This window comes from Neolamprologus brichardi, chromosome 4, assembly GCF_056152115.1.
Source record: "Neolamprologus brichardi isolate AB-2024 chromosome 4, ASM5615211v1, whole genome shotgun sequence".
NCBI classification, from domain to species: Eukaryota; Metazoa; Chordata; class Actinopteri; order Cichliformes; family Cichlidae; genus Neolamprologus; species Neolamprologus brichardi.
This window is the reverse complement of record NC_142107.1, coordinates 4,635,960-4,651,250: the sequence shown is the minus strand read 5'-3', so window position 1 is coordinate 4,651,250 and position 15,291 is coordinate 4,635,960. Positions and strand designations below refer to the sequence as shown.

Below are 15,291 nucleotides of genomic sequence, written 5' to 3'. Positions count from 1 at the left end.
AGTTTTCTCTCACTCTTCTTCTCTTCCTCTTTTCCGCCTCTCTTTCCCTCTAATGTTTTTATTTCCCTATCTATGCCTCCCCCTCCCTTTTTTTTCGGGGCCTCTCTTGAAGGCTACTGACATGCAAATTATGCCCCACAAATGCAAAACCTTACCCATGTCAGAAGAGACCTCCAGTGGAGAAGAAGAGCTTAGATATTTCCCCTTTTATAGCACAGGGAGTTTTTTTGTTACAAGGTTACCTGTGAGAACTTCTGAATAAAGAATCACATGTGTGCATTTGAATTACTGAGACGGAACAAAGCATGATTATTTAATGTGTTTTGAAAGCGTGTTGGAATATTAAGTAGAGCACAGACATATGTGGCTTTTTTTGTGTGTTTGCACAGATTCATCAGTCATCCAAAGTCTGAAATTGTAGGACATAATTATTGTAAAGCAGGTGTAACATTACAGATATGTACAATATTGTGCAAAAGTCTCGAGTCGCCCCTCATTTCCTTATATTTACAAAACAAAACAAAGGCTCGTTTCACATTTGCCAAAAAACATCTTGATGATCTCCAAGACTTCTGGGAAAATATTATGATTAGATAAAAGTTGAACTCTCTGAATGATTTGTGTCCTGTTACACTCACCTGAGGACCACTTAAAGAAACAACAAGAAAGCTGCGTAAGACAGTTCAGACTGTGTAGAAGAATAAAGGTGGTCATACCAAATATTGACTTTCAAGCACATTAGAACTGTGCAAACTTTGTTTAGCCTTATATAAGTCTATATATGTTTGCATGTTTTAGGAAATCAGTGGACCCATTTTCTATTTTTCCTAGCAAAATAGAAAGAAAAGACCTTGCTAAAGACCTTGTACAGTGCTGTAGCTGTAACAAATCATGTTTCTATTATAATGGCGCAACAATCCATTTGTATGGGTAGGTTTCTGAAAATGCAATTCTAAGCAGAAATGATGTTCGCCTTCTTAGGCTGACATTTGCTGACTCAAATTTTATGTCAGTCATGCAATTATTGGAAGAAATATGGGGGCTAAAACGAGTGCTTAAAACAGTATCTGTTGCTATTATGGGCCAGTCTTTTACTTCTCATGGATAAGTTCTGTTGTTAAAGCCAGAAAATATAGTACATGCAAAATACAATAAACTCCACTCTAAAATTCTTAGACATGCTGTAAATTAAAGTCTAAATGTATAATATGTTTAAATGCTTTAGATTGAAGCTGACTGGTTCCTGCTTCATGCTGTTTTAAGTGGTGCTGAATTCAGCTGATTGCAATTTGATGAACAAAAGAAAGAAAAAAAGAAGCATCTCTACTTCTTTGTGCTGCAGTCACTGTTACAGTTAGGCAACATTTGCATGGCTGACAGCAGCTATAAGTGATCAGGGAGTGTACGCACATTCCCAGCTTTCCATCTTCCTTCCCTCCTTTTCTTCCCTGCCATCTGCTCCTGTTTCACTCCTCCTCCCCTGCCACACTTTCTTATTCACATTCCATCGCCTGATACCCTCTCCACTCTGGTTCTCACTCTTATATAATCACTCGCTGGCTCACTTACACGCACCTTATGTTTTCATTTTACTTTCCCCACTTTTTTGTCCTCTCCCTCATTTCTTCAACACTTCACTCATTATTTCTTCGCTTTCTTTTCCCAATTTGTTAACCACCGTCTTCCCTCCAAGTCAGCTCATCATCTCTACAGTGAATACAAAGAAAATTTCCAATGAACAATGAATTTCCAACCAACAATTTCCATAAAAGTTCATACCACAGCGGGTACATCGGTATATGCTCAGTTGGTACAGACTGTACACACGTTTGTAATGACGTGCAAAGCCATGTATGTGCTTTGCCTGTGCATGCCCTGTGTGTGTGTGTGTGTGTGTGTGTGTGTGTGTGTGTGCGCGTGTGTGTGCAGAATAGGGTGACTGTCCTCAGGGCAGCTCTCCACACCAGAACAGAGCAGAACAGCAGCTGACCAGCTGTCCCCCTCGCAGCTAGCAGCATGTTGTCTCTTCTATCTGTTCTCTCTATGTACCACTGTGTTCATCCTTCCTTCCTCTACCTTTCTTTACCTTTACCTCTCACTGTCTTATTCTTTTTAGCCTCTGCTCTCTCTTGTTCTGCCCCAACTGTACACTGGATACTTCCTTATTTTCCACAGAGCTGTTAGTTTCTCCACTCCAAGGCTTTGTTTCTCATTATCAAACAAACACACACACACACACACACACACACACACACACACACACACACACACACACACACACACACACACACACACACACACCTCTCATTGTCAAAATCTTCCAACCTCTCACTTTCATTTAGTGTTCATCCTCCTTTCTTCTTCTGTCACGGTGATGCTAACACTAATTTAGACCTCTCTTAATCTCATGCAATACATTCAAAAACTACACATGCTAACACTAATGTAACACCCTTTCTGAATGGAGGAAGTAATGATGCTTTTCGAGCTAAATACACACACACACACAACAGGTGACTGTGTTGCTTGCAGGAGTGGAAAGAGATGCTACATATTACTGGAAAAATAATATCAATTGAAAAGGCCGGTAACATTTAGATTAAGATTATTAAGAGCTAAGTTTCCCTTCTGCTGACTGTAATTGGTGTGATCTGTGCAAACAGCTTGCAGAGCATGTCTAAATGTTGTAAACCCTATTTTCATAAACCTGCACAGCTCTGTTTTGTGTTCAGTACGTTAATATTAAATGGGTTTGGTAAACAAACTCCCTTTGCTCCACTTGCATTGTAAATCATGATAACAGTCGCTTCTGAGCCCCCCACCATAGGCTCTGATTATATCAGACCCTGAGATTGTTTTGTGAGATATCACAATCCAAGCATGTTTTTTTTAACTGTAGCAAGGTGACTTCAATGATATTTGAAAGTTCAGGCAATTTTAAGTGGAGCTACGTGCTGTAGGTGCTTCACTGGGATTATGTTGGAGAAAAAGCAAAAAGGTAGAAAGGAAGAGAAATAAATTTTCACGTCATTTGTTTTTTTTTCTAATTTAAATCAGTTTCACATGTTTAGTCTCATTTGGTTTGGGAGGCAGCTCAGGATATTACCATTAAACGCCTACGATGATGCTTTGAGACAGGGCGTAGACTTTGTTATATTTTATTCATTACTGAAACTGTGGTGAGGAGAATCTTTAGACATTAACAGTGGACCATTACTATTAAGTACCCATTGTTATTTATAGCACATCGCCGCAGTTTTCAGATAGTTTTATTAACATTAATGTGAAGAACTCTTTCTCAGATGCAGTCTTATTGAAAACTGAAGCGTCGATGCAGAACAACTGTGGTCTATTACTGGCAAACTAAGCTTCTATACTGCACCATAATCCTGACTTTTTATTGCTGAATGCTATAATACATGTTACAATACTGTGTTTTTTTTTATAGCACAGTGTTGCTATAATAAATTAAAGAAGTGACAGCAGTTTCTTGTTCTTTTCCCTCCGCAATATCAGCTGTCATCGGTAACCCCACAGGAACTCTTTACTCTGCACTTTCACTCATTCAATCGTTGAAAACAGACCGTGACACTCCTCTCCCCCTCCCCTTCCTCTTTCCTTTCAAATATAGCAGCCTTTCACTTTACATCTTGACACTTTTATGTCTTACTTCATGACTTATATGGTATTAAAACTATACTGTTTTGAAAATGAGGAAGCGTAGAGGAGAAAACATGATTTAGCTGCATTAGCATTGTATTCAGGTGCACTCTGAAAGTACAGTCACAATACATCAGTGCTGAAGCTTCACCGAACAGCAGATGGATCCAGTTGAGGTCCAGATGCATCTCTCCGGATCAGCGTCAGGTCTTTGGGGGATTTTTTCCTTTTTTCGTTTTCCTCAATTTGTTTAAGACACGATGCAAACCATGTCAAGAGTGAAAGAAATGGGGGCACGTTGTATTATTTTACATTATTCTAATTACAAATTATTATAATAAGCTGCTATTAAACACAGCGTGTAAAGAAACATTTCTAAATTGTTTGTTTTTTCTAAGTTGTCTGTTATATGTAGATATGATATTGGTTCATGTCTTGATTTAAGTGTCTTTTTTATAACTGTATGATTCGTAGGTCAGTGTTGACTGGTTTAACAAATTAAAACAAAAATAATCTCTCATTATTGAAAACGTAACCAGTGTCCAAAGAAAACTGTCACAGTGTGTGGAAGCGGACTGTGTGGAGTGTGAATAATGGACCTAAACGCAGACGCAGAACGTGGAACGTACCTCGAATTAACAGAAGGCGAGCCGTTTAATAAGGCTGGTAAAAAGGTACAAACAAAGGGCAACGCACACTCATGCAAAACTAAATATTAACCTAAACTGGGTGAACTAAAATACAACATGAAGAACCCTGACATGAAGATGAAAGTGAACGTAAACGTGAACAAACCTTGACATGAATACAAGAGACCTGGAAACATGGTGTGAAACAACAGATGAAGGAATGAATGAAAACACACAGACTAAATACACACAGGAGGTGATAAGGGAAAGTGGAAACACATGGGGAAACAGCAGACTGAAATGAACATAATTACATAACAGGGGAAGCGAAACTAAACACAATGAACATGGGACAGCAGACCTCTTCAAAATAAAACAGGAAACATAATGAGAGGCAGACATGACAACACACGAAGGGCGAGGGAGACTTAAACACAAAGGGTCAAGACACAAGGGGAATCTAAGAAACAATGAATGAAAAATAACGGCAACCTCGGCATAATAGAAATGAACTTAGAGAACCTAATGAGCCTAAACATAAACCATAAACATCAAAATATATTAAAACTCAAAACACTGGGTCAAATGGCCCAGGATCGTGACGAAAGCCTGCAAAAGAAGTTCAGAGAGCCTGGAGAAATCACAAGAAAGTCTGACTCCTTGGAAGCAAAATATAAAGAATTTTGGGTGGTTTGAGACTTTTTTCACAGTAGTTTATTTATTTATTTATTTATTGTGTCAAGTTTAAATTTCTGTCAAAGTTCAAAATCTGCAGTTCCATGCAGATATAAATGTCGACACAGGATTTTGTTAGTTGTGCAAGTTGATATGTGAGTGTAGTAAACGCACTACAGCAAAGGTCACAAAAAGGTTATAGTGGAGCCCACAGGGGACAAAAAAGCTGTCAAGTTATTTCACTCTGGTGCAAAGTGAAAGACCCACTCAATGAATCAACATTACAGACTGCTGTCATTGCTAAAATGCTTCAATGGCTGGATACAGATGACATTCTAATGAATTTGATTAGATTTGATTACAAATAAACTCTGTTTGTGTGAGTGGTGATTGGCTCTTTATAACAGTGAAAAGGAGCAGATTGAATAATATTGGAATGAAAAGCTCTATTAATGTTCCACAAAATTCAAACCATGAAACAAAATAGCTTTATTATACATGAAAGCTCTTTTACTCAAACTTTCAGTAATTTCTTATGAATTTTCACACCTCTGTTAAGCATCCGGTCCCAGTTTCTCTCTGTCTCCTTCATGCCCCCTCCTCTCTCTCTGTCTTTGTCGCTGTCCCTGTCTAAGTGGCCGGGAGGATTAAAAGTGTTTAATTAAGAGGTGATTATGTGACAGCTGACCCAGCAGGATCAGGAAGGCTTTATTTTATTGTACCCCATTCTAGATGATATACACCACGTCTCCACATGTCTGTGCTTATTTCACACCTCTCTTTCCCTTCCCCTTGTTAGCTTGCTGTCTAATTTAAACTCTGATTCCCTGGTTTGTCCTTTTTCCTACATGATTTCTCACTCCCTTAAGAGTCAACCACTCTGGGTTGATTTGAAAGTGTGTGCTTTGTTACCAGTTAGCAAAAACACTCAGAAAACAGTTAAAACCGAGACCAGTGCAATACGCGAAGTTAAACACTGGTGCTGTACATATTGTATGTGTATTTGTTATTCCTTGATAATCAAATGATGTTTTAAATGCTGCTAAAACATGTGGTGCTGTGCGTGATGTTGCACACATGAAATATTAAAAGTGTGGCTAATATGAGCGGGCTAATGTCAAAATGCCCGTGTAGATGTTTGACATCCCTTCTGTCGTGTGGTTTAAAGTTGGTTTATGCTCACACCCGCACTCTGTCTTTAGGTCATTTAGTTGGTTGTATGGTTGTATTTATCTCACAGGTTACATAAAGAAGATTGATATCAGTACAGAAGTACCTTATAAACCTGGATTGTTTTAAAAATAGCAAAAAGGGGCAAACTGTCTTGCTACTAAAAGAAATCCCACTGTAGAGTGAAGTCCTACTGCCTACTGCTTACAGGATTTATGATCTTAGTAGATGCTGTCTTGATGCCTTTATAGTCTTGATCACTGGTTTAAGACAGCATGATGTCCACTTTTTAAATTCGGATCTCATTTAGATTAAAATATAAATATTAGAGTCTACAAAACCAGTAGGTGTTCTCAAGGTGATCCAGTGCTTTCCTGTATTTGTGTTTGTTCATTTGCTTGTCTCTCGTTGTGTTAGAGTACAATTACAGAAGGAGGCGATGATGACAGAATAAAGCTGAGAGTTAATAAGCACAGTATGTGGTGAAAAAGATGGCTGAAACTTGTTTACATCTGTGGTGGGAAGATGAAAGTAAAGGGAGAAGTCCCACTAATTCCCCTTTGTAGCTGTGTGGATGAATATTGCCTCTATGGTTTGTGAGAGAAACAAACAGACTTTTACTCTGAAATGCAAATAATTGATGGGAACTAGAGCAGAGAGGAACATCTGGGACATCCTATAGACGCTTTTACATCCAATGAAGGAGCCATCATTAGTGAGTTGTGTTTATTATCATCATATGGCTTCACATCTGCCTCTGGTGCAAAACTACACGATAGAGAGCCAACCTGCATATAAATACTACTGGACAAAAAGGCAAATTTTTCTCTTTGTGTTCGACTGTGAGAGCAGAACTGTGAGCCAACAGGGACCTTTGTCCTTTAAACACGCCATCAGTCTTGTCACAAATGAGCCCTCAGGAAATATGTCCACTAATTTAGGTCTCAACCCACTGAAGAAGCAGAGGGTTATATTAAGCATGTATACTGTGTGGTTTTGTGTGTGTGTGTTTGTGTGTCATCCAAGTGTCTAGAGAAGAAGGCAGACAGATGGGTCACACAGTTTTCCCTCTGTGGGTCTGGAGCTGGAACAGCTAATTAAATCTTAATTAAATATGACCTGTCTGTCCCTGCACGTCCCCGCCCATGAAAGACATGTATGTGTTTATGTGTGTGATGGACACGCACCAGCTGAGAGTGCGAGTATAAGAGTAAAGTGTCTTTTCTTGTTCACTAGTTTGAAATTAAGAGCAGCACAGAAATATAAACGTGGGTGCGTATCTGTATACTTATGCTTCCATGAACTTTGTGCTTAAAGGATGAACTTCAGTGTCTCCTGAGCTTGTTGTGTGTTTGAGGATGATGAGTGCCACAGTCAGTGTTAACCTTTGTTCAAATGCTTCCAGTTGATCCAGCCCCTTGTTTCTGATTCCCCTGGACATACTTGTAATTTAGAGGGAACTTGTTAGGCAATATACTTGAATAACAATGATTAGCTAAAATAAAGGATAACATTTGAATAAAAAATCTGATTGATCTAGATATACTGTATGGATCTGGACACAACATAAGTCCTCCATAAAGTTTTTATTATTTTGTGCACACGATTGCATAATTGAAAAAGAAGTGCAAACATACTATGCTCATTTCCACCTCTGTATTAGTTGTAGTTAGCAGCTTTGCACTGTTCATGGTTCAGAATAATCCTGATTTAGTTTATCAACAACAGTTTCTGCTACCTGATTGGCTGACCCTTGCTGTTGAACAGCAGTCAGAGAAGGACTAAGCTTCCCTGAAGATTTCTGGGCTTTTTGACATTATGCAGAGCCAGAAGCACTGCTTGCCACCAGACAAACAACTTGGGGCCCCAGGTCAATACGGGAGACCCTGAGGGCTGACAAACTTCAAACTTCAGCAAAGGCAATGTGCAAAGTTTACAATGACAGTAGGAGAGACCTGACCTCACTAAGGGAACTTTGCCTGACTCCACTCACTCTGTTTGCAAGTGGCAAGCATAGTTCAGTTTAAACAAACCTAATGACAATGATGAAAGAGTTATACTTCAGGGAGAGAAAAAAAAGTAGAAAAAGGTAAAAGAGGAGAAAAGAAATCAGTTTTGCTATACATGATGCTGTGTGGGTTCTCTGTTATTATTTGCTATTTATTTCTTCAGTATGTTACATCATGTTTATCTTTTGTTCATTGTCTGTGTTTGTTTTGAAATGTGCATGTGAGGATGAAATAACCTTACTTGCTGTAGAAAAAAATCTACCTACAGTACAAATAAAGCAACCTAGCCTAGCCTAACCTAGCCCAAATAGTGAGTGGAGCAGATAATAATGATTAAATTAATGCTAAATAACTAAATGCTGCGAGTCTAGTCTTAACAATGGGAGAAAGACAGGATGTAATAATGCAACTTCCACTAGAATCACATTATTTAATGTAAATTATTCTGGCATTTAGCATTAGTTAAGTTAGCTAGCCGAGCAGGAAGTGTGTTCAGCTCTGCTAGCTGGAGTATGACCTAACTGAGCATGCTCATCCAGGAGTCAGTGACACGATACCGGCAATCCACGTGTTACTGTAGCTAGCTAGCTACACTTGCTGGCAAGCAGTATTAACACTTCATAACCAGTCAGTGTGGTTTAGGTATCATTACCAAAAAAACTAAGGTATCTGCCATTTCTATTATAATGTGTTGCCTATCAACTTTTATTGTTTCTGGTGTCAGATAATTTATAACAAAGTAGTGATGACGGTGGGAGGGATTTTTGCCCCGGGCCCCAACAAACGTGCAGAGCCAAATTTAGCAAAAACTAAAGTCTGAAGCCACAATTTTTATCTTAGCTTCCAGACTTTAGCAATTACAGAAATTCTCATCTCATTATTTAAAACTATGGCCATAGTTATTATTTGCATCCACTATTGTAAGTGAAAAAAAAAACTTTTAGTAGTTTTTGTGTTTAGTAGTTTTTTTTTAGTAGTTTTAGTAGTTAATTCTTTGGGGTCTCCATCTGGTAATGAAATCGTAACACTAAATCAATAGTAACTTAAAGTGTGTACAAATCTTTAAAACAAAGTAAATCTAGAAATTGCAGCTAAATAGTTAAAAATTGAATTGGTGAAAATTTTAGCTAGCACTAAGAGTTCGGTAGCGCCATGTTATCATGTTATCAGCCATGTTCTGTCAGCTCAGTTTGCTTGTATGGTAACTCATACATGCCAAAAAACAAAACTTGCCGTTGTTGGAGCGCAGTGCTCTGGCAGAGATGCCGTTTGTGCCTATAGGATGATGAACACCAGTACCATCCACTGCTCCGCCCTCCCCGGGTTGCTTCAGAAGCTCTGTCAAAGTCCTGGAGGGAAGAAGAAAAAACAACATTTACACACTTTGAGCATCCTGCACACAATCTGAGACAGTAGACAAACAAATTGCCTAACGAGCTTTCACAAGTGCACTCACGCACATCCACAAAAAGGGAAGAAGAGAGGAGAAAAGTGTGATATGAGGCAAAGATAGAAGAAGGAGAGAGAGAGAGCGCTGAAACAAAGAGGACCAGAGGGAGAATGTTTGAAAGATTGCTTAGCTGGGACTGTCAGAAAGATAATAAAAATTGGAAAAAACAAAGCAAAACATGGATGTGCATATAATATGAACTGCCTTTTTTTTTTTTTTTAGCAAAACAACTTTATCTCAACAGCTTTACCTGCGGATAAAGATTATTTACATCAATAAAACACAAAATGCTCTGAATTCAATTCAAGACAGTGGAAGTGAAGATAAAAAGGATGAGTCTCTGGTTGTTTGCCAGCTGGGAGCGTCAATCATTTATAAGAAATAAGACAGCTTCCCCTCTTGCTGTCTTTTACTGTTTGATGCCTTTGAACAAGTTCTGATGCCGCTTGAAAACTGGAACACGGGCAGGAAAAGGCCTGCAGATTTAACTCTTTGGGAGCACGCAGAACTTCAGCTGCAAACAGAGACTTGGGCTGAGTGTTACATCTGATGCACAGTATGACGTTACTCTACTTTAAATGTTTTAAAGACACTGGATAATGGCCATGTGGGTGTAATACATTGTTGGGGTACTTCCTTACTTGCTTCAGGATGTGCTGTATGTAAAAATTGTGGAAATCCACAGCTGATTTGGAAAAAAGGCAGGGCTTTGTGTATACTACTGTTTATAGGGTTATAGGGTTTATGCAGTATATTATATGTGAAGACTGTTCTCAGTGGTGTGCATACATTTAATTCATTAAAAATGCTAGGCCTAACCAGATTCTAAATATCCCACTTGTAACTTTAACCTAAATTAATGGACCTTACGTGATGTAATGTCTGCAAGAATGAGGGTTTTACAGTTTTAGTCCAGAATAAGTCACATGGAACAAACAGGCTGAAAGAGCTAAGCAAAAATTTTTGGAGAAGCAATGGCAGAGAAGATGGAAAATGTTGGTTTCAAAACTGCAAACCGTAATTGCTAAAATCCACTATTTGCTTTTAATAAGGCCGAAGAAAAAGAAACACTCACTGAATTATACACTATGCCACTGCTGACTTAGGAGTCTATGATTGGTTCTTACAAACTTTCTGTTTTGTGTACATGACAGGAGAAAGCGCGCCATCAACGTGTCGTTTTTGACAAGTAAATTACTGTGACATAGTCAACAAATCAGCTGTGACCTCAGAGCTGCTTTCAAAAGACCCATAAATATTTCCTCACTGTTAATCTCACTGTTGAAACCTTCACACAGCCAAAATGCATTAAAGCAATTGTCTTTTTATTAGCCTGCTGTGAAATGGTTGCCTGTGGTCATGAGAGCAGTGAGCATGAAAACATTAACATCAGCACAATATAGTGCAATCAAACACAATACACGCGCAAGAGGCAATGAACGCACCCAGCTTTGTGTGTCTTTGCGAGTCATTCAAACTCAATTCATCAAATTTAAATTCTATTAATTAAAAAAGGAAACTCTTATGTGACAGTCACATGGAAAGATGCACTTCTTAATAGGAATTATGCAAAATTTTAATGTCTGTCATTATTTTTTTCATGAATCATTTTTGTGGAGATTTTGAAATTCCATTATCCAGAAAACTTACTTAGTTCTATGAATCTGAATTGAGCAGTTGACACAGATTGGTGGATGCTTAAAGTCCCTGAAATACTTGTTTGATCTCTGGTAGCAGATTTGGAGGCCTGTAAAATATTATGTAAAGCAGTTTTACATATACAGTACACGTAATGTTCTTTAAAATCAATTCAAATGAGATATAAAAGCTTCAATATAAACAAATTATTCTCAGGCAAATCTCAGATGGTCAGGTGGAAAGTGTCTGGTGAACCGACCTGTTGTATAAAATGCTTTTAACACTATATTAGAAGGAGGCTATTCTCCATTTATCATTTACATGGAGTGATGACTATGTGTTTATGCATTTTTCCTGCTTTTTTTGTTTACCTGGTCCACCATCATTAATGTGACCTGTGTCTTATTTCTTTATTCACTGTTCATGTATATGCAGTATATCAGTCTTATAACTAGTAGCCTACACTAGTTACTTACCTGCCTATTTGAATTTAAACATTACTGTCGCTTGGGGTTGACAACTGTCCTGTTTTAGCCAGGATGTCCTCATCTAATGAGTAAATTTGGTTCGTCCCTTACTCTAACTTAAATATTCCTTTTATATTGACCGTTACCTGGACGAGTACTTGTGTCACAGCCCACAGTGACACCCATCATGTGCACCAGATGTGTGAAATAATACGTCATTTGTGAAAATATGGTGCCGTTTGGTCTGCGTAGCATAATAACCAGGGTACCTGAATCCCCCATTTACAGTATTTGATTTAAACATTTTTTTCTTTTTTGCTTATTTTTCAAAGGAAATGCCATATTGATTGTTTTAAATGAGGTATTGATTTAACTGAATACCAACATTTTACTGCATTTTTATTATAAAAATATGAACACACAGTACATATTTGTATTATGCCCAGCTGGTTGTGCATTGTGCTTCTGGCACGCCGCAGTGTCCTTTATTTGATAGCTAAAAACTTGGCAACCCTACTGTCACTGGTTGTTCTTAGCAAACTGTGCACTTACCAGCAACATTTGCAATGTTGGCTGTGATTGTGGTGCTAGCTACTGCATTTTAGGAACACTTGCAGCGTGTTGTGAATGTAAATTCATTTACACGAAAACCTAATTAATGCTACAGCACATAAAGTGTGTTGCTTTGCCTGCAATGCCTGAAGAAAATCTGCTGTTAGCTCGCTAGCATTATCAGTGCTAACGTTCCTTCAAAGTCTTTGCTGCTATCAGAGAGAGGGGAACTGAGGACTGAGAGAGTAAACATGGAGCATTCACAACTCAGCTCCACTCAGCTGTTATGAGTGCTCTTGGGCACTTGACAGAGAGAACACGCTTATGTACTCAAAAGAGAATTTCAAAGTATAGAAGTAATAGCAAAAGTCTTCAATAACAAGTGACAGAGTTTAGTTATTCCTTTAGAATTTGTATCCTGTTTTTCCTTTCACATTTATTTTGGTTGAATGTTTTACTGATTTTTTTAATTCAACCCAACTTCTTTGCCAGACTTTGTGAAACTCTGGTCAGTTTTATTCTGTTTGTTTAAACATCCTGACTTTGATCCTGAATCCTTTATGAGACTTGGCATAAAATTAGCTATACTGTAGCTTATTATTATCTGACACTTGACATTATGTTGTAACTGTACTGATAAAATTTGTGGATCAGTAGTTTTGTTTTTTCTTTTGGAAGTTTGTGGTCTGTCGGAGTGAGTCAGCAGTCACCAGTAATGTTGATTCTGCCATGCAGTGAACATCTATAAAACTGATAGTCCTACATCTTTCCCTTGAGGAAATACATTCTTCACTTTTCTGTTTATTTATCTTAAGCAAAATCTATTTCAATCAAACAAAAATACTAACTTCACAGAAATGTGATCTAAATTGAAATCTATTCATTAGCTTTTAATATGCAAATCACCCTAAAAACTTGCTCTTTACCTTTGATGTTTCGCAGACTTTAGCCAATCACAGGACTCTCAGGACCAGACCAGATGAGACTATGACAGATATGACAGATATGCCAGAAAAGCATTTAAAGCAGTATATTGTGGTGGCTTAACAGGTTAGATGGAGTCCTTGAGCCTTGAACAGCATCTCAAATCTTGTTTGGTGGGAGGAGCTTAGAACAGAGAGGTGAGAGCTGTCAATTTTTACATTTTGGCTTTTTTTTTGTGTTGTTTAAAGATGGCTGCCTACGACAGCTACTCCCAGGTGTGAATATGAAGGGAGGTGCTGCTGTAAAGCACCCAGCTCAGCAAACCTCCCCTGGATAATTTTCTAGCTGAATAACTTTTTGTTTCTTTTCTGTTTTTCTTTTTCTTTCTTTGTTTCTTTCTTCTTTTTTTTTTAAATTCAACTTAGTGGAATTTCACGTATGACACATGCTCTCTGGGCTGAATGTGATTAGGCTGAGCTTACTGTCAACAAAGGAAAAAAATGAGCAACTCAGCAGTTTTATTAGAAATTATTACTTAAATTGTCATCATTTATCATGACTATTAGCTTACACCCTTATCTCTAGCATTATTTGGTTGAAACAAGCATGGCTAAAAACACAAAGTTTGAAGTTAAAGAACAAGAATGAGATTCCCACAGGGATATTGTGTAACTGATGGCTTAAAGGGACATGGAAGCCTAAGCAGTACCCACAGACTGGATGGTGTGTGCCACATAATGTATCCACACATGCATCTCAATTGCCCTTTGATTTTCCGCTTGCTAGCTAATACATTTTCTCATTAATATGTGTCCACTTCCAATCCATTACTCCATTTGTCTTCCTCTTTCATCCCTCCACCCCCACTCACACTGTCTCTTGATTTTCTTCAGCCCCCTGCAGAATGCTTATGAGGGCTATTGTTGAGCACTTGTTGTTCACTGCACCCCCTATCTCCCTGGAAACATCCTCTCTTTCTTTCGCTTCTCTTCTAATTCTGTTTTATCTCCCCAACTTTCTGGGTCTGACTTTGCCCCCCCCCCCCCCTCGCCCCAACACACACACACCCGTTATCTCTCCCACATCTTTATTTTCATTGCTATGAGCCTTTTATCTCTCCCTGTATCACTTCCTCAACCCATCGTCTCTGCCTTCCTTCTCCTGATTCTGCCTGTCTTGCACTCTCTCACCGTTGTGTCTGCTCCGTCTCTCAGTCTCTCACCCTTTGGCCCACTTTCTTTTCCAGCCTTTTCTTTCCCTTTAGCATCCTCAGCCCTTCTTCCCTTGCTTCTCTTCCCCTCCCCGAGGAACCTGTCACAAACTATTCCAACTGGCGATATTAGCACTCTTGAAATGAGACTGAGTGATGCGAGGACATCGGAGCTGCATATTCAGAAGGGCTCAAACACTCATCGGACTTTGCATTAAAGGCATACGTTTAATTCCTGCTTCTGACTATCTCTACATTGCTGTATGAGGTACGTCACAGCAGCACGGCTAAAATGTAGAGGAAAAATGCTTAAATTGTGGAAAAAAAATTCAGATACCATGTAAACCTCCAATCAGAAGAGCATCCCCCCAGTCTGTATGCTGAGGGAAATCTGGCCCTTTTGTGATAAGGCGAAGAGCGGTAAGAGTTGGGTATATGCATGTGGGTAGGCCTTCACACATGACACACATTAAGTACACACTATATCCTGTGCCTGCCTAAGTTTGTAATTGAATAAGAACAATTAGGGTTATTTTTCCAAAGTGAGCATTTTGGAGGTTAACCAATATTCTCTGTGAAATGTGAGCTTTAAACTCCTTCATTCATTCATTTTCTAGAGCTGTGAGTCCTTCTGGAGGACGTTGGTAAATGGATTTGTGTTTATATAGTGCTCTTCTACTCTTACATACACAGCCATACAGAACTTTATGCTATCAAATATACACTCCAAATGGACTTCCGCTGCAACACATGATGTTATATAACCTGAATAATAAATAAAAGTTCATGCACATGCTATTTAAAAAATAGCAGAATGCACAAAAATATCTGCTACAGATAATACAGATTATTCCAGTGAGGTTTGGAAGAACTTCTGGAAAACTCCAAAGAAACATCTCCAGGCAGT

The 15,291-nt window shown here is 38.5% G+C and overlaps 1 protein-coding gene across 1 annotated transcript in view; it reads right to left on the bottom strand.

Annotated features, from left to right (window-relative positions):
* LOC102795685 (protein shisa-8) overlaps nucleotides 1-15,291 on the bottom strand; it is a 120,780-nt gene that overhangs the window by 64,890 nt on the left and 40,599 nt on the right. The window contains exon 3 of the mRNA XM_006798016.3: nucleotides 9,377-9,492. Within this exon, the coding sequence (XP_006798079.1) occupies nucleotides 9,377-9,492 (116 nt within the window). The remainder of the gene's footprint in view (nucleotides 1-9,376; nucleotides 9,493-15,291) is intronic.